The sequence below is a fragment of the Zalophus californianus genome, chromosome 15 (genome assembly GCF_009762305.2).
Source record: "Zalophus californianus isolate mZalCal1 chromosome 15, mZalCal1.pri.v2, whole genome shotgun sequence".
NCBI lineage: Eukaryota > Metazoa > Chordata > Mammalia > Carnivora > Otariidae > Zalophus > Zalophus californianus.
The window spans coordinates 37,299,244-37,317,572 of NC_045609.1; the positions used below are offsets into that span (position 1 = coordinate 37,299,244).

The 18,329-nt window shown below is 44.1% G+C and overlaps 1 protein-coding gene across 26 annotated transcripts in view; it reads right to left on the reverse strand.

The window, feature by feature from the left end:
* Positions 1–18,329, reverse strand: part of KCNMA1 (potassium calcium-activated channel subfamily M alpha 1) — a 746,603-nt gene that overhangs the window by 142,373 nt on the left and 585,901 nt on the right. For 14 of the 26 annotated variants that reach the window (XM_027596088.1, XM_027596077.1, XM_027596070.1 and 11 more), the window contains exons 15-16: positions 15,902–16,011; positions 2,710–2,778 (exon numbers count right to left, since the gene is read on the reverse strand). In XM_027596088.1, coding sequence (XP_027451889.1) covers positions 2,710–2,778; positions 15,902–16,011 — 179 coding nt within the window. Of the gene's footprint in view, positions 1–323; positions 336–2,709; positions 2,779–15,901; positions 16,012–18,329 lie in introns of all 26 variants that reach the window. The other 12 variants (XM_027596063.1, XM_027596067.1, XM_027596066.1 and 9 more) reach the window with 1 other exon arrangement.

Sequence of the window (18,329 nt, forward strand, 5' to 3'; positions counted from 1 at the left end):
GGAATTGTACCTGTTGGGTTTTTAGGTCTCCTGCAAAGAAGTTAGTGCGTCATCCAAAAGAATCAACCAACTGAACAAGAAAAGCAATATGCTACTTTCAATTTTTCTGTGCTCTAGTTGGAGAGGGGTTTAACTATAAATAAATAAATATATATATATATATATATAGAGAGAGAGAGAGAGACAAGGGAATGAGATTATATGTATGTGTATACATATATATAATCTCTATCTTCCTGAATTCTTGGCAAATGGTTAGTCCTGTGGTTAGCAGTGAAGATAGTGGGTGGGGGTTGGGAGGAAGGTTAACGAAGAGCGCATACCGCTTTCGGCTTCTGCAAAACGACAAGAAAAGAATTTAAAATCAAACAATTTGATAATAAATTGACTGACACCAGAAGGAAAGAAGGAACAAAACCTTTGTTTCAAATTATTTGAAGGATGCATGTGAAAACAAGGTTTTTCAGCAGAGCATGGAAAAACAGCATCATGGGGTAAAACAACAGAGGAGGTAGTTCAACACAGGCTGGGGGCAAGGGGTTGGGAAAGGAGAGGCTGGGTTCTCCGAATCCTAACACCCAGCCACTTAGAAAATGGGAGAGGGAAGGAAATGGGAAATTCTTTAATGAAGGAAAAAAATCAAAATTCTTATCTCGGGAAGAGTCAAAAACTCAATTCTTATTTAGTATGGATATTGTGTTTGAGAAGTTTGGTGTTTTCTCAGAGGCATGATCCACATTCCCTCCAACACACCTTTTTCCACAAGAACCAATGTGCTTCCACACTGAGACCAAGCCACATGAGGGGATTAAAGTTGGCAACGGCACACAGAAAGCCAAAAACAAAGCCAAACAAGTCCTTTTCACTCTTTTCTGAAAGGAAAAAAAAAATCTAAAAATCTGTATCTACAAATATGGCTTTGTTGAAAACATCTCAGATTTGTGAGTTAATTGGAGGATCCATCAAAGAAAAGACTTGTCTTCAGGGAAGGCTCTTAATTATTTTTCTTAGAATAGTGACAGCAGATTCACACTGAACCATTAACAGGCTTTTTCTCTCCCTCCTTGTGACCAAAAGGTGGCAGGTGGGAGATGACTGGTCAAGGTTCAGGGGGCAGACTCCTGCCATGAAATTATACCAGGATGGTCAAGAGGCGCTATTTGGCATTAGCACCACCCACACCATGACAATTTTCTGAAAGATGCACAAAAGTGATAAAGAGAGAAGACTGAATTACACAGATTTACTGATGTGGCAACATGAAGAATATCATTGGCAAAAACCCAGGATACTTGTTTCCCCCTCCACAGGCACAGGTGACTACTGGCCACCATCTGGGAAAGCAGTAATCCCAGAAACCCCCACTTTCTCTGTTGAACAGCAAAGAGTCAGGACTCTGGCTCCTACTTTTTGCGCATAATATTCTTCACTTTGCCAACACAAAAAATAAAACTGTATCTATACATAATTATTAACTGCTATGGCCATGTTTTACACGTGGCCACCAAATCTACCATTTTTATTTCCTCTCGGTTGATTTGGATTTTCCAAATAGCTTAGCCTTTGATCAGATTGACTTTGTGAGCAATCTGATCTGGTGGTTAAGGTAACAGAGAACATTGGATTGACTTGCTCACAATCCAGTGTCTTCTGGTTTTGTTTTGTTTGGTTTTGTTTGTTTTTTGTTTCGTTTTGTCAGAGAAGCAGACTGTATGTTTGGAAGTCTGGCTTCATTGAGTTATTCATCCAGATAATGAAAACTCCTTAAATGGTGATAGCAGGTACCTTCTAGTCTTGCCCTGCACTCAACATATTAAGGCACATGTTGGAGAGGATCTGTACCCCACATTATGCCACTGGAAGACTTATTTACTATAGCTAGGAACAAACCCACCATGTCATCTTAGAGGACAAAAGCCCAGGCAGTTCTCAATGAGCTCTTTCTTCCAAAGCCATTGATAAAAATTGGGGAGCAAAAAAATCATCTTTGTTTTATCTGTAATGCATACAGTCCTGCATCAACAAACTCCCCTGTTAATGGGATGCTTCCTTCTTCCAGTGTGAACTCATATATTGACTGGGCTATTATCTATTTCAACCAGACCCAGTCCCTCATCAGTCTGATCTGTACATAATTAAGTGCAAAATAAATAAATAAAGAGGGCTCCTGCCTCTGAGCCCCGCTCTCCTGGCTAATTTACATAAAGCTGATATTCTGCCACCTGGATTTCGGTTGCACCGGGAAAAGCACATATGGTACACAATAGGCTGCTTGTAATTTGGCTATCAAGAGAGCTGGTGTGTCCCATCATGGCCCTGCCCCATCTCTGCTGTGAAGGAGGCCAGAATCCACCTGCTTCGTGCTCACGACAGTAAACAGGGGTTTGAGGACAGGGCCTGTCCCTGGTTTTGTGCAGAGAGGGTGAAAAGTGTAAGTTGGCCCAATCAGGTGGAGATCTGGATGCCTCATCACTGTCCTCTGGAGAAACACTTTCTGAATGCCCAGTGGGGCTTGGGATGGCAGGTGGGTCTGCGATAGAAGTGGCGGTTGGGCATGCTCTGAGATGTGCTCGAGGGTCAGAGATGTGTCACATCAGGGGTCCAAGCACGTCAATAACGTGTAAGAAAGAAGTGGGTGGACTGAGCTCTCCGAAAGCACTCTCACCATCTCGTAAACGTCAGCCGGCCGCTGGGCTGTGGCGAACTTACCGGCTCTCTCGGTTGGCGGACTTGTACTCAATGGCTATCATTAGGAGCTTGAGCTTCACAAAACACAGCCTGCAATGAGATGGAGAAACCTCCCCGTCAGTGCTTCTGAATGGCCAGAGCCACATAGCAAACACAATTACGACCTCTCCATCACCTGATGCACTCATTATCCCGGAGACCCTTACTCCACAGTCACTGTGCCAAAGGGAGGGGGTGGGAACGACACCTCCCTATCTTCCCCATTAAACCTGATTTCTTGCAAGTGATAAGGCGCTGAATGTTCAAAGTGCAAATTGCACTCAGGTCTGGATGTCTAGACACAGACCCCAAGCAGGGATTTGTGCCTGGGGATTTATGCTGGGCCAGATTCATTAGTTACTCGGTCAGGTAGTAAAATGTTAACTGCAGAGGGAGGGAGGTATTTGGAGCAGCTGGACATGTTATTTGGATTCCATCTCGGTCTTTTGTACAAATGGCTCATATTGTTGTTCCGAGCAGACCCCTGTGTGCTCGGAATGATGGTAATAATCCTTAGCCTCTGTGTAACTGCCCAGCACATGACTGTGGGCACCGTCACTCCTGGCCCCATCCGAGCTGCCTCACCTCATCTGCCCGGTGCTCTCAGGCTGGCTTGCTCCTGACTCCATGCCTTCATGGAAGCAATTCCTACCCCAAATGCCTTCTCTTCTCCTGACCCACCCTCCCTCCCAAACCCCCGCCAAATCCAGCCTTCTGTGCAGCTCTTCTATGGCACCCCCCCCACCTTCTGGCTTTCCGTTCCCAGAACTCCTCCAGCGCCCTTGTCTGCCACAACGTCCTTCAGCTCTTCCTCAACTGCAAACTGGCTGTGGTTGCTCCCCATTGCAGTCTGTGCCTGAACGTCATCTCTTCAACCAGTGTGGCTTTTTTAAGAGTTTGGGACTTATGTGGAATCCCCATAGGGCTGCACAGGGAACCACAGACACAAGGAAGCTCAAAAAATGTGTGATTTCCACTTACTGGGGTTCTAAGAAACTAATAAAAGGTCCAGTGAGGTATTCATGCATAAAGATGTTCAAGGTAGTAATATTTATAGAGAAAAAAAAAAAGGCAACCTAAACGTCCAATAATAAAGCAATGGTTAAGTTAAAGCATGGTATAATATAGTTTTAGCATTCAAAATGACTTTTTGGAGAATATTCAAGGTATAAGATTAACAAATAATATGAAGATACAAACATGTAAATAACGATACAATTAGGTGAAAACATATATTTATATACTCATAGAAATAAAAGCACACGCACAAAAGAATTACATCACATATGACAAGTTTCTATAATGAGCATATGTTTTAAGGACCTTTTGGATGATGAAACACTGGCCGACTGACAGGTTGAGAAGTGAGCTGGTCATTGAGCTGCAGCTCTGTAAGGGGGAGGATACACTGGGTCACAAGGCGGGGCCATTCCTGGTGCTCTCATTTACTCCCCACAATATCCCCGAGAGGGAGAGTGGGCCCCAGGTATTCCGACTTCTACAGCTATCTGTATATTACAGGTGACGAACCCGAGGCTCAGAAAGCCCGCGTAACTTGCCCAAGATCTCCAGCTAGTATCTGGCAGGATATACATCTTTAACTCCAGGGAAGCCTATTTTGTAGTGGGAGAGATAGATAATAAGTAAATATGCAAATGAATAAATAATAAATTTCCAGATGAGGAAAAGCACTATGCAGAAAACAAAACAACCTAAGAGGACACAGAGTAACTGGGAAGACCCATAAATATGGAAAACACACTGATGGTTGCCAGAGGGGAGAGGGTAGGGTGATGCACAACATGGGTGAAGGGGAGTGGGAGGTCCAGGCTTCTAGCTATGGACTGAATGAGGCTGGGGATGAAAGGCAGCATAGGGAGTATACTCAATGGTATTGTCACAGCAATGTGTGATGACAGACGGAAGCTCCACCTGTGGTGAACACAGTATAACATACAGAATCGTCCAATCATTATGTTGTGCACCTAAAACTGATGTAGCATTGTGTGTCAACTATACTCCAATAAAACAAACAAACAAACAAACAAACAAAAAAACAAAAAAACCAACCAAACAAAACAGAGTAACTAGGAAGGGGTGTTATCTGCAATGGTCCAAGAGGACCATTCTGAGAAAGTAAAGCTAGAGCACAGGAGGTGAGGAGGAGAGGCAGGCAATGAAAGGATCTGGCGAGAAATCTTTCCAGGGAGTGGAAGCAACAAGTGCAAGAGTCCCGAGGCAGGGAGGAACTCGGGGTGTCTGAAGATCAGCAACAAGGGCAACTAGACTGCAGCCGAGTGAGCAAAGTCACAAGTGACAGTGATAAGGGCAGGGAGCTAGGCAGGAGCAAGTTTGTGAAGACTGCCAGCTACAGCAACAAGTCTGCCAGTCTGCAGTTTATTCTAAGTGAAATGGGAGGCCTTTAGCTGGTTGCAAATAGAAAAGCAATGGGGTTGGTGAAGGCCTCATACTCTCCAGGGGAAATAAGACCAATTGCTCACACCTACATGTGAGGTCATGGTCTCCTGTATTGCTTTCAACAGACAGTGAGATTTCAAAGGACCACTTCATCTAGGCGTATTTGGGCTCTCCTGGTGATTTGCAGGTTTGCTGATTCCTGCCAGCCGACTCTAATGACCTGGGCTTTGTGCTGATTATGCAGTCTGCTGAAACACCAACCCAAGTATCCAACTACAGCTGGAAAAATGCTCTTTTTAATTTATGTTCCATAAAGCACTGTTAACACGCACCCTTTATGGGGCTGTTACTCCTGGAGCTTAAATTGTTTAAAATATCAGATGGCTTATGCAATATTTGTTGAACCAAATTACCAGATTAGGTAACTACTTTCTAATGTAAATAGCAACTAAATGCCAAAATCTCAAGGAGAAGGCCGATCTTAATTTAGCACAGATCATGAAGAGGCCAATATGCTGATATCCCATGAGTGATTGGCCACTCTGATTTGGGACTCTGTGGTTCATGGGATCATGGATCTTAACTGCTTTTAATGACCTGATCCTGTTGGTAGAAGCAAAGAAGTAGTCCATAGTAATGGTGAATTATGTCTTCCTAGGTACTATGATGCCATTTACCAACTTGATATAAAAAGAGAGCAGCTTTCTAATGCAGGAAAGTCAATAAAATCTACACAGCCTCGTGCACTTTCCTTAGCTAGCACAGTGGACAAGGAGATCTGAGTCCTCTTTCATAACTTCCAAATCCATATCTAAGATGATTCTACACTGCTCTATAAAAGCCTCTTTTTAAGAAACTCTTTGACCCAAAGCTAGCCTTTCCTCACTGGCCAAAGGGGTGGAGAGGAGAGGGACAGAGTGATGTCCACAAAGCAATTATATGCAAACAGTGCCACAACCATGGATTATCAGATTCAGGCCCTTCAAGACTTGTTGGGGCTGTACTTCTCATAGAGATGACAAACTCAGGTCCAAAGAGGGGCAACTCACTCCAGGTCAAATGGCCTTTGGGAAGAAAGGCCAAAAGTGGAAATCAAATCTCAGTGCAGTGTGCTGCACAAATGCTTCTTAGAAGAACAAAGGAAATGAGGTGGTGGCCAAAAGCCCAGCATGGAGGCTTGGCCAGTACAGCATTTTTAAAGACCCAGAATTTGATACTAACAGGTGATTTCATATAAAAACTAGCCTTTCAGCTTTCCTTGATAAATCACAAATGGCCACACTGAAGCCATATTCTGTTTGGCTTAAAGGGACTGGAGCTTTGAAGCACTGACCCTTCTGGATGGGACACATGCTCTCCAATATGCTACAGTCCCCAGCGCTCCCCAGGTAGCCTATCTCTTCAGCCTTCACTCTTTGTGGCTCGCCCCAAAGAGGCACCTAAGTTTTTAATCTCTGCCATAACAAGTACCTTCTGCAGGTCTACAAAACACAGATCTTGCACTATGTCCCCCCCTTCTAAAAATCACAGTTTTCGGGGCACCTGGATGGCTCAGTCATTAAGGGTCTGCCTTCAGCTTGGGTCATAATCCCGGGGTCCTGGGATAGAGCCCCGAATCGGGCTCCCTGCTCGGCAGGAAGCCTGCTTCTCCCTCTCCCGCTCCCCCTGCTTGTGTCCCCTCCCTTGCTGTATCTCTCTCTCTGTCAAATAAATAAATAAAATCTTTAAAAACACAAATAAATTTTTAAAAATTAAAAATAAAATCCCAGTTTTCTGTTAGATCCTCCCAGAGAGTTAGCCAATGTCCAGGGAGCTTGGCTTAAGGCTGCAGCAGAGGTAGCAGGAAATAAGAACAGACCAAGGCCAGTGAATAGGGGCGCTGGTGTGTGGTGTGATAATCACTTGTTCACTCATCTCTCTGCCCTCTAGTTGAGCTTCTTTGTGGCAAGACGCATGCTTTGTCTCCCTGGCATTCTGCAAAGTGCAAAGGGTAAGCATTCAATACATGTTGATTAAATAAACGTATGAATGAATGGAGAGCAGAATCTCATGACTTGCTGGGAGCACACATTAAGAGATAAAGTAGTCAACTAGGAAAGTCTAAGCAGAGAAGGCTTGGAAGTTGAGCATCAAATCATGAAACAAGATGCCTCTGAACTTGTTCATGAGAAGCAGAGAGATTGGAAAAAAAGGATGTCGAAAGAAATAATAGTGGTGATACGCTTTGGGAATCTAACGTTTGCCTCAAATCAATATGCCAAAATGCAAATGCAATTCTAAGATCCAGACAGCAGTTTGTCTTTGGGACTCTCCACAGCTCCTGTTACAAGGGGTTCACTCCCCAGAACCTGTTTTCCAACTACTCAGAATTGATGTCCTGAGATGAAATATTTACTTGTATCATCAACACCATTGTTTTTGGTAAAGCAAAATGGGCTTTGTTCATACAGCTCTTAGAGTCCTTCTTAGGGCTTTACTCAGTGCCTCCACATATATAGGACTGGGGAGGAATAAGAAAGGAGCTTAGGGTGAGGGAGGGTGTAAGAAAGAACCAAGAAAGCCTTTGCAGTGTGATAAACAGCAGCAATTTAATTCTTGGTTTCTAAAATAAAATGTCCCAATATGTCCAAAGCAGGAAGTCGTTGCTGGTTGTGAAAATAATTACAGGGGAACAGAAATGACTTTTTTCCAGAAAAAAAATGCCACTTGTCACAAAAAGGTCTTAAACCAGCAATCTGCAATAAAACTGTTGTAATAACAAGTTAGATTGCTTTCTTGATAATTATTAAGTAGAGGTCTACCAAATTTGACAATGACATTATATAATGCCTATTTTTTTTTTTTTTTTACTGCTAGCATCATCTGTTAACTACAGTAGTTTCAACCCAGATGTTCCTGAACAAAGGCCCTTAAGAATTAGAGTCCAACTGTTTCTACCTACCCAGAGGGACATAAATTGTTCTTGCCATTAAATCAGCCTGCTTGACTAGTAAGATTGCTTGCTGATGTGAATTAAGCAGAGAAACCCTTCGTAGAGCCTGCACCATCAAATATGCTCAAGGAGGGTACCTGAAGATGTGGTTTGGGACTGTTGAAGATGGGTCACCCAGGAGTGAGGGGGTGAGGAGAGAAGAGGTACCCACATGGTGCCCTCCAAACTCAGCTCCCCTCCCCAAAGTGCGGGCCCCTCTTCAGTTATCTAGAGGGACCCTGGCAATGTCAGGCTGATGCACGTAATCAGAATAGATGCGGATGTAAATACCGTGCATTGGGAAACCAAATCTTTAGGATCTAGGGGCTAGAATGAAAAAGATTCACATTTAGGAGCTTTGATTTAAAATGATAGGCTCTTGAAATGGAAACATCTAGTTAAAGGAAATTTGAAACAGCAGGATTTATAAGACTCAGGAGCAAGAAAAAAGGAAGTGATTTAAAATGCTCATGGAGATGTTCAGATTTCATTTCCCAATAGCTTTGATAGAGATGGATTGGGGGAAGGCTTCAGCACACCCCCACCCTCAAACACACACACACACACACACACAGTATCTCCACTAGCATACCTAAGACACTTGAATTTGGAAATAATTACATTCTTTTTTTTAATAATTACATTCTTTGATACGGACAATTAGCATTTGCCTAAAATATGAATAAATGCATTTTAGGAAGCTTTGCTATTATTAGTAGTCAGAAACAAAATGTAAATTGTGTATTTGTTATGCATACCTAACATCAAGTCAAGGCCCTAGCATCCCATTTCCAACTGAACTGCCTCCTTGATCCTTCTGCAGAGAATTCTAGATGTGCCACTTCCTCTGTAGCCTTTGGTTAAAAGTTTAAACAGACTTTAGGGTCATTTGTTTATTCACTAAGATGTAGGAAGATTACTGGTCATCTCTGGGGCCCTGTAGTAGAAGTAATCAAATATTGTATTCCCATCTGTGTTCATATGCGTTGTCTTAATTACAGTAACTCCCCTCAAGTGATTGGAAGAATAGGGCCAGCTTTTTGAGAAAAAACATTTTTTATTTATTTATTTGACAGAGAGAGACACAGCGAGAGGGAACACAAGCGGGGGGGGGGGGGGAGTGGGAGAGAGAGACGCAGCCTTCCTGCCGAGCAGGGAGCCCGATGTGGGGCTCAATCCCAGGACCCTGGGATCATGACCTGAGCTGAAGGCAGACACTTAACGACTGAGCCACCCAGGCGCCCCCGAGAAAAAATATTTTTTTAAAGATGAGACTTGAGCCCCTCCACAGATACTCATAAAATGCTCATTTCTGCAGCCTGGCTAGATAAATCCATCACTTAACAATCAGGTTTGCCAGCTTCTCTCCTCTCCATGCTCAGATTCAGAAGTCCTTCCCTAAAAATCTAATGATTTCGTAGAACTCAAGTTAAACTAGCTGTAGTTTTCATTGTACAGGAGACCTGGCTTTCTCTAGGCAGTCTTAGATTTTCCTCAAGTGGCTTCACTGGAAAGATCTGTCCATGCAAAACAACACAGCATGAGAGCATGATTTTCTTCTTGTTTAGGGGCCCTGAATGCAGGTGAATGAGGGGACAGGGAACCCCCCCTCCAGCCCCCCAGACTGTCTTAAACCAGCGCAGAAGCATCCATGTTTGCACTGCCTGGCTGAGGGCAGAACTCCTGCCCTTTAGCACAGCGAAGATCTGACTAGAGTTCCCCAAGTTTCCCAGGCATTAAATACTCTACATGGAATCTGAATTCTAACTGCTTCATCAGCTGGAGGGGGACAGAGAGAGACAAGCTGTATTTTAAATACATGTTTTGTGTCCTAATCCCCTCTGAGCTGTAAAACCTGATACAATTAAGGTTTTCTATTTTGCAAGTGATGAATGATTAATACCCTCCGTGTGAGATTCAGGCGCTGGTACATGGTATTCTTGCAGGAACCCAACCTCAGAACCCGTGGTTTCCTCCAGCTCCTCCTTCCCTACCTCTCTCCTCTCCCCTCTGTCCTCACTTTCTTATCTGGAGGCAGGGGTGTGCAGCCTCACGTTTACTAGTTCATATGATAAAAACACTATCGCTGTTTCCCGCAGAAAATGTCACAAGTCAAAAGAAATCTGATTTGTCTCCTCCCGTCTAAAGGAGAAATCAGTTTTCTCTCTTTGGAAAATCTCAGAGACCTGGGTGTGGAGAGAGTGTCCTGTGGCTCCCAGTCTCTTGATTGCCTACCAGTGAGAATACCTTCTTCCTTCTTTATCCCCTCTCTGAATCCAATCTCCTTACAAGGCACAGCTCAAGTGTCATCTCTTCCAGGAAGCCTCCCCTGGTCACCCCCAGCCTACCAGGAGCTCTCTGCCCCCCTGTAAGTCTCCGCCTCTGTCCTCTAGTATGTGCGCCCCCAAACACTTATCCATCGAGCACTTATGCATGCTTAGTTCTCCCTGAGGGTGGGCATTATTTTCCTTAGCCAGATTGCAAACTCTCTGAAGGCAGCCACCATAGGAAAACAGAGTTCTTTATTTGTCGTTGTAAGTATTGCTATTAATCTTTTAATGTGCATATACTTCATTAGATCTAATTGCAGAGTTCTCTAGAGGTGATGCCATGCCTAGCACAATGGCACAAATATCCTAAGTTCATTACATATCTAGTTGATTGGCTGGTGGCTGACTGACTGACGGCAGGACGTTTCTAAAGGGTAAGAATAAATATAACCTGGAAATGCCACAATGTGTCCCTTTCTTTCCTGTTGCTTACATTGTATTCCACAGGACAGGGCTGATAGTGGGAAGAGGAGAGGTGGGGGAAGGGAAAAGGATATTAGCTAGTATTGAGAGATAAGTAATATTTCTATTTATCAAGTCCAAAGTCAGGCAGCTGGTCACTATCAAAGGAAGGAGGCATGCAGAAATCAAGTATCTTGTCTCAAATGACACATCCACCAAGTGGCTGAAATGGAGATTTGAGCCTGGGTCTTTGCAATTCCACAGGTCACACTCAGTGACATTATGCAGCATCCTACTATGGGAACTGTGCAAAAACAAGAGCCTTTAGTGGCAAACATGGCTCATACCCCAGCTCCTCACTTCCCACAGGCTTGGCATTGGCCCCTTGCACCCTCCACAGTCACTTGCTTCCCTGGGGAAGGTGGAGAGTGGGACGGAAAGCGAGCAGGTGGTTTTCTGGTGTTGAGAAACCTTCTCTTTCAGATCCCAAAGCTCCTCTGCCTTGATCATACTGTCATACAAACCCAGGGGCAAGCCAGCTATGGCAAATGAATGGGAGATGCTCAGAAGTTGGGGGTGGCTCTTAAAAGGAACACCTAAGGGCATCCTGGGGAAGGTCCAGGACATACCCACCTTGGCTGCCAACAAGGTCAAGCAGTGTCTGCATTCTGACTTGTACTGGTCTTCCCCTGGGCTTCTCAGCACTTAGCGTGGATCTGCTCGCTCCAGCCTCAGCATTACAGGGCTCAGTACCCCAATGCCTTCCTCCTATGCCGACTTGGATTAGGCATGGGAAGGGGGCAGAGCAGTCAGTGGTCTGCCTGGTGTGGTGATGTGTATACTCATCCTATCTCCCCAGACATTGTAGAATACCCCACGTGAAGCAGGAATGATGGCAAGCTTGTGACATGTGGCCCACCTCTAATTCTATAATTTGGCTAAAATCAGAGAGAAACATTCCAGTGACTGAGCCCAAAGTGAGGGATGAGGGGAGTTTACTCCAGCCTGTGGTGTGGAGGGATGAGGTAAGCGGTGGGGGGGGGGGGGGGGGGGTCCCAGTCATCAGATTTTGTATGAGAATCACCTGTCTTGCTTATAAAAAGTACAAATTGGGGAGGGCTTCCCCCAGATATTGAAATATACAGCTGGAGTCTAGGAATCTCTCTATTTACTAAACTCCCCAGGAGATTCTTTTTTTTTTTTTTTTTTGAAGATTTTATTTATTTATTTGACAGAGAGCAGGAGAGCATGAGCAAGGCAGAGAGACAGAGGGAGAGGGAGAAGCAGGCTCTCCACTGAGCAGGGAGCCCGATGCGGGGCTCAATCCCAGGACCCCGGGATCATGACCTGAGCCGAAGGCAGTCGCTTAACCAACTGAGCCACCCAGGCACCCCTCCCCAGGAGATTCTTAATTAGCCAGCTTTCATATAGCAACTACCCCAAGCTGCTCTCAATTACACAGGCCTAGCATCATAACCCTGGCTCTGTCACTTGGGTGCTAGGTGGCTTTGGAGGGGCACCAACACCCTCTGAGTCTCAGTGTCCCTGTCAGGATAAGCCAGGGACAGTGCTATTCATATAAACCACAAGATCATAGTGAAGATAAAATGAGAAGATGTAAATGAACTATTTAGAAATAATACTGCATTTTGTCTCTATGAGTTACTGGTTTTGGAACAAAGCTGCATCTTCTGCTGATACACACAGTGAAGCCAAAAGGCTAGTGCAGAGAAGTCCAAGGATACAGCTGGTGTGGGTCCCACCTGGACAGGAGAGAGCATCCTTCCACTTGAAATCTGTAAAAAGCTTGCCTTGTGGGGGCCTTCTGTCCCTCCTGCTTCTCCTTCTTCCCCATTCTGTTCTCTGGGGAAATACCTTCAAATTTCATCCATGGATCCTGCTCCCTTATCTTTTCATAGATGGCTCTCCTGGGGCCCCTGGGTAGCTCAGTCAGTTAAGCATCCGACTCTTGGTTTCAGCTCAGGTCATGATCTCAGGGTGGTGAGATCAAGCTCCTCGCTGGGCATGGAGCTGCTTAAGACTCTCTGTCTCCCTCTCCCTCTGCCCCTCCTCACCCTGCTGGCTCCCTCTCTCTCTCTCTCTAAAATAAATAGATAAATGAAATCTTTAAAAAAAAGGGGGTGGGGTAGGGTCTCCCAGCTTCTGAGAAAACTCCAGGCTCTCCTGTGCAGTGACTCCACCCTGCAAGGGGGCACTCTGCCAGCCCAGGGGAAGAGCAAATTCATTTCTTTTCATGCTTTAAGATGTTCTTGGCTGCATATTGTTTTAATGTGGTGCATAATTACAGAAACTTCTCTGAAAATCTGTATATTTTATCTGTGGTTTATTGTACCCAGAATATTCCCCAATTCTTTTTTCTTCTACATGAACCAGCTTAAAATATATTTTGGCGTCCTTTTTGTCATCCTGAAATTGAATAGCCAATTCTTACTGTAATGAAAATACTTATGCGTCAGCCTGGTGATATACAACACTACACTCTAATTACGGTTGTGCTTTAATTAACCTGAATTGAAGAGTGTTATCATTAAACTGCTGGTAACTTTGAGTTATGGCTTTTCTTTAATTTAAAGTAGAAAACACAGATAATTAAGCCTCCAGATAATCAAATGCTTGAGGAGAGCTCCAATGTTTTGGGATGTTCCTAAATCTCATTAAATGTCCTTTCTTTATTGATTATTCCTACCTCTGCTGTATCATTGTGCTGAACGAATAATAGTACTAAGTTGAACACATTCTCACTCACATCAGAAGTTTGGTTTTTTTGTATTCCAGGAGCCGTGCTGAACAAATATTAAATTCTCAGACAACAAGGTGTGTCTGAAAGAGCTTCTCTTCTCGCAACGTGTTCTAAACATGAAAATCAATCAAGGGGAATATTTACAGCAGCAAAGAGTGTCCAGTTCTTGAGCTGGCTCCGAAGCGCAATGAAGTTTCACACCACCCAGTGAGTCAGAACTGGCAAATTCATGTGTCTATGGGGCCAGGCCTGGGATATCAGTGCAAATCTGGCCTGGTTTAGGACATCAGAGAGGGGAGAACCCACATTAAACCCTTCCTTCTAACAAACTGGAGCCAGTTAGCGTCTGGTGAAAATGCAAGTCCTGTGTCGGCTCATCAGATATTCAAGAGATGCCAGATATCTAGTTTTTATGTGAAATACCAGTATTTTGAAATATTGGCAACTTACGTTTAAGACATTAAATACCACATTGGCCAAATCTGTCAATCACATGTACCTCGCGGGTATCCCAGTTACGGCTTCTAGGGGGAATGGTTCTAACCTTCCAGGTTAACACTCTTAAAATGAACTGACTTGGTTCCCAGGAGCAGAATAAGAGAAACAGTGGGAATGCAGGCTTCTGAGGACGTGCTCATGGTAGATATAAACACCGGTCAAGCCAGGGAAAACCAACAGGAAAGGAGCGCATCTTCACAGGCTCCCCTGCTACTGCCCCCAGCACCGTAGGACCCTCTGGGCATTGGCAGCTTTGCAGTGTGCTCAGACCACCCCTACATCACATAGGAGGAGGACTCAACTGTTTTGTTTTGTTTTTTAATAGAACCAGCTTCTATTAAAAGTCCTCCTGGGCTTTCTATCTCAGGCAGACCAAACTCCAAGGTGGAGAAAATCCCCTGGGACAGCTTCAGTGTTCCAGGACCCAATGCCTCTGAATGGTTAACTTCTTTCTGTGGCAGAAAGAGAAATAGCTCTCAAAGAAAAGAGCACGTGGGAGTTACAATAGGGCATCCATTTTCAGAAAATAACTCCTTCCGAATCAATTACCTATTCACTTTTCCAGTCCATTTAGCGTTTAAACTTTCACTTAGAGACAGGGTGAGAAATTTCAGTAAACAGCCAGACCATTTTGGATTGCTTAGGGTCTGGGCCCAGAGACAGATAGAGTACACCTGCTGTGTTCACTGACAGGAGTCTCCAGGTAAACACCAAGATCCCAGGCACTCCGTCGCCTCTCCGCTGTGAGCAGAACAGAAAGCTCTAAGACAGAGGAGCCCAAGGGCCCCCAGGACTATTGTCTTCAGACCTCACTTTCCAGAAGGCGGGTTTTGTTTGTAGTCACCCGGACAGCTCAAGGGAACAGCTTTTCTTCCTCAGCCCAAAGCGTTCCCAGATTCCCCTATTTCTTCTCGGTCTTTATCAGTGAGACTGAGGTTATCCAGTCTTTTGCTAAAGCATCAGTGGATCAGGCTTGATGTTTCAGCATTCCCAGGGAGTCTGTGTTTTCATAGGGGACAAAACCCCTGTTTGACTTACACCCAACATCAGAGGTTCTAAGTGGGAAATCTGAGGCATCATCATGATGGAAGTTTCTCAGGGTGTGGAACCCTTGGAACTCTTGATGTCATATCCCTTAGATGGTCACCTACCCTCCTTAGAGGGGCCATGGCAGGCTGGGGCTGCCTCTTGCTCAAATTCCTCCTGCTGAGCCAACAGAAGGAGAAGCTAAGTCTTCTCATTGTCAAAACATGCCAGTTGTCCATATATGTGGGGGCTAAGTTACTAAGGGCTGGCTCAAGCCTTCCTTCCACACATTTGGTTCCACATTTCCTCAGCAAATCACGAACGCACTTTGAATAATGGCTTCTCTGATGTCTCTATGATCTGACTGGACTGAAAAATATTAAAATTCCTTTCATCAAGGAGCTAGCAAGATCTGTTTTCATCCTGGTAAAATCAGAGATAAGGGTTCCTACTACCTTTCATAATCGTGTCTACGGGGAAGGAGACTAATTCACGACATGCAGGACTGAAGTTCATAATTTAGTGCAAATGATGGATCTAAGCATAAGGTTCCAAGAGCTGCAGGGAAAAGTAGGGCCAGCAGAAATCCCCAAGACAGGGACCACATAATGACCCACCTTCCCACTCACCACACAGGATGGAGAGCACAGGATACCCTGTAATTGTTGAGTATCCCGACCGTGCTGGGCAGAGGTGAGGTGTCTTCCCTGCAAGGGCCACATTAAACATCCCTGAGGGCCAAAGAGCACATGGTGAATGGTCACTTACTCACAAACAGTAGGGAAGGACAGACCCACGAAGGCACTGGAGAGATATTCTGTGTACATTTCATTTGAGACTCCTTCCAAGTAGTATTTCTGCCACGTGTCCTCCTCAATCTAAGAGAGAAGAACACAGGAGCTTTAAGATATGACAGTACACCATAAAAGGGAAACCAGAGTTTACCATCTGGCCAACGAATACATGCCCTAGTTATGTGATGGTGACCATCTTCAGCAACCAGGAACACAACCACATCATCTACAGGAAGCTGGCCATGATCCTAAACTCACAGAATGGAAGGATATCTCCTCTAAAACACCATTCTTTTCTAACCTGTATGATTTCCAAGGGTGTGGAGGTGTGGGCACTCACCCACAATACCGGTGGGCAGGTAAATCGATACAACTTTTCTAGAGAGCAATTTTGCAATTGTTAACAAAAATTTTTAAAGTACATGTTCCTTTACACAACAATTCCATTTCAAGTATTCATAGCAAAGAAACAGACGCATATACAAGGACATTTGCAGAAGAACATCCTTTAAATGAAAAATTGGAAATAACCACAAAATGTACATTTTTCAATGGAACACAAACAATCAAAAATTATGGTGAGGGACACCTGGGTGGCTCATTCAGTTAAGAATCTGCCTTTGGCTCAGGTCATGATCCCGGGGTCCTGGGATCGAGCCCCACATCGTGCTCCTTGCTTAGGGGGGAGCCTGCTTCTCCCTCTCCCTCTGCTGCTCCCCCTACTTGTGCTTTCTCACTCTCTCTCTCTCTGTGTCAAATAAATAAAATCTTTTAAAAAAATAAAAATTATGGTGAAAATGTGCATCTGTTCACATAGAAAGTATATAAAAAGGCACATTACTAAATAGTGTTTATAGTCTGACCCTACTAAAAAAATACCCTATAATTATCTGAATGTTTGTAAAGCCATAAAAAACCAGAAAACTTTATACCAAAACACTAACCATTGTTATCTGAGTGGCAGAATGACACTTTTCTCTATAGATTTCTGTTATCTGAAGGCTTTTACAATGAGTGTGTGTGTGTGTGTGTGTGTGTGTGTGTGTGTGTGTGTGTGTGTATAAAACAATATGTATATTTCTACTTCGGGGGAAAAATGATTTTTCCAACCACACCCTGAGTAATACAAAAAGTAAACTGTAGTTTCAGAGAGGTCTTACTCCAGATTTCATTAAAATGTGTGGATTTTCTTTCTAATTAATCAAGCTCAACTGGTTTTCCCAACAACCCTCTTCATGCTAAGCACTTCTGGAAGGATTTTACATTGGAACTGATCTTTAAAAATTATAAAGTGAGTAACAACAAGAATGCTGAGCCCCTCTGGGAACTCAGGGATCTGAGGATTCCCAAGGCAGGCAGGCTGTGTGGTCCCTGGGAGCCTGCAGCCTCCCACGTACACCTCTATTGGACGCTACATAAGGTGGTGGGGGGAGATGAGAGGCAGCTTCCCAGCCAACAGGAAGTGACTTTTTACAACGTCTTGTGCTGATGTTGAATTACAACTCATCTTGCCTACGGCCCAATAGTCAGTTAACTAGGGGAAATGCAATGCTGGAAGTTGAAAGAGACTTGGAAACAGTGGCAAATGAACACTGACCATCTACTTGGTGACACTCTGGAATACAAAGAAGGCAGGAATCATTTAGAAATAAATTGAATGCTCCTTGCTTCTGTGCTATTTGTCTGCTTTGTTGCAAGTCTGGATGATTAGAGTATGTGGCTTAACCTCATTAGTTTGAGCTGCTTCTAACCTACTCCCACACATTAGACATTAGCTATGCAATGCTGCTGGGTATGGGTTGTTTATCTACAAATTGGTCTTCCCCAGAGTGGGGTCTTTAAAAAAAAGGCACTCAACCATTTCTACTGCTAAACTGTATGATTTTAAAAATTAACTGCAGTGTGTTTAACTAAGCATAAACTTTTTAATTTCCCTGAATCCTAAGAGTTTAACTTGTTTTTTAAGATTTTATTTATTGGGGAGCCTGGGTGGCTCAGTTGGTTAAGCCTCTGCTTTCGGCTCAGGTCATGATTCCAGGGTCCTGGGATCAAGTCCCACATTGGGCTCCTTGCTCAGCAGGGAGTCTGCCTCTCCCTGTGCTTGTGCGCACTCTCTTTCTTTCTCTCTCTCTCTGTCAAATAAATAAATCTTTTAAAAAAATTAAAAAAAAAGATTTTATTTATTTTTCAGAGAGAGAGAGAGCACAAGCAAGGGGAGCGGAAGGCAGAGGGAGAAGCAGGCTTCCCGCTGAGCAAGGAGCCCGATGCAGGGCTCCATCCCAGGACCCTGGGATCATGGCCTAAGCCGAACGCAGACGCTTAACTGACAGAGCACCTAGGCATCCCTCAACATTTATTTTCAAAGAAAAGATATTTCTGACTTTATAAGCAAAGGTCATTAA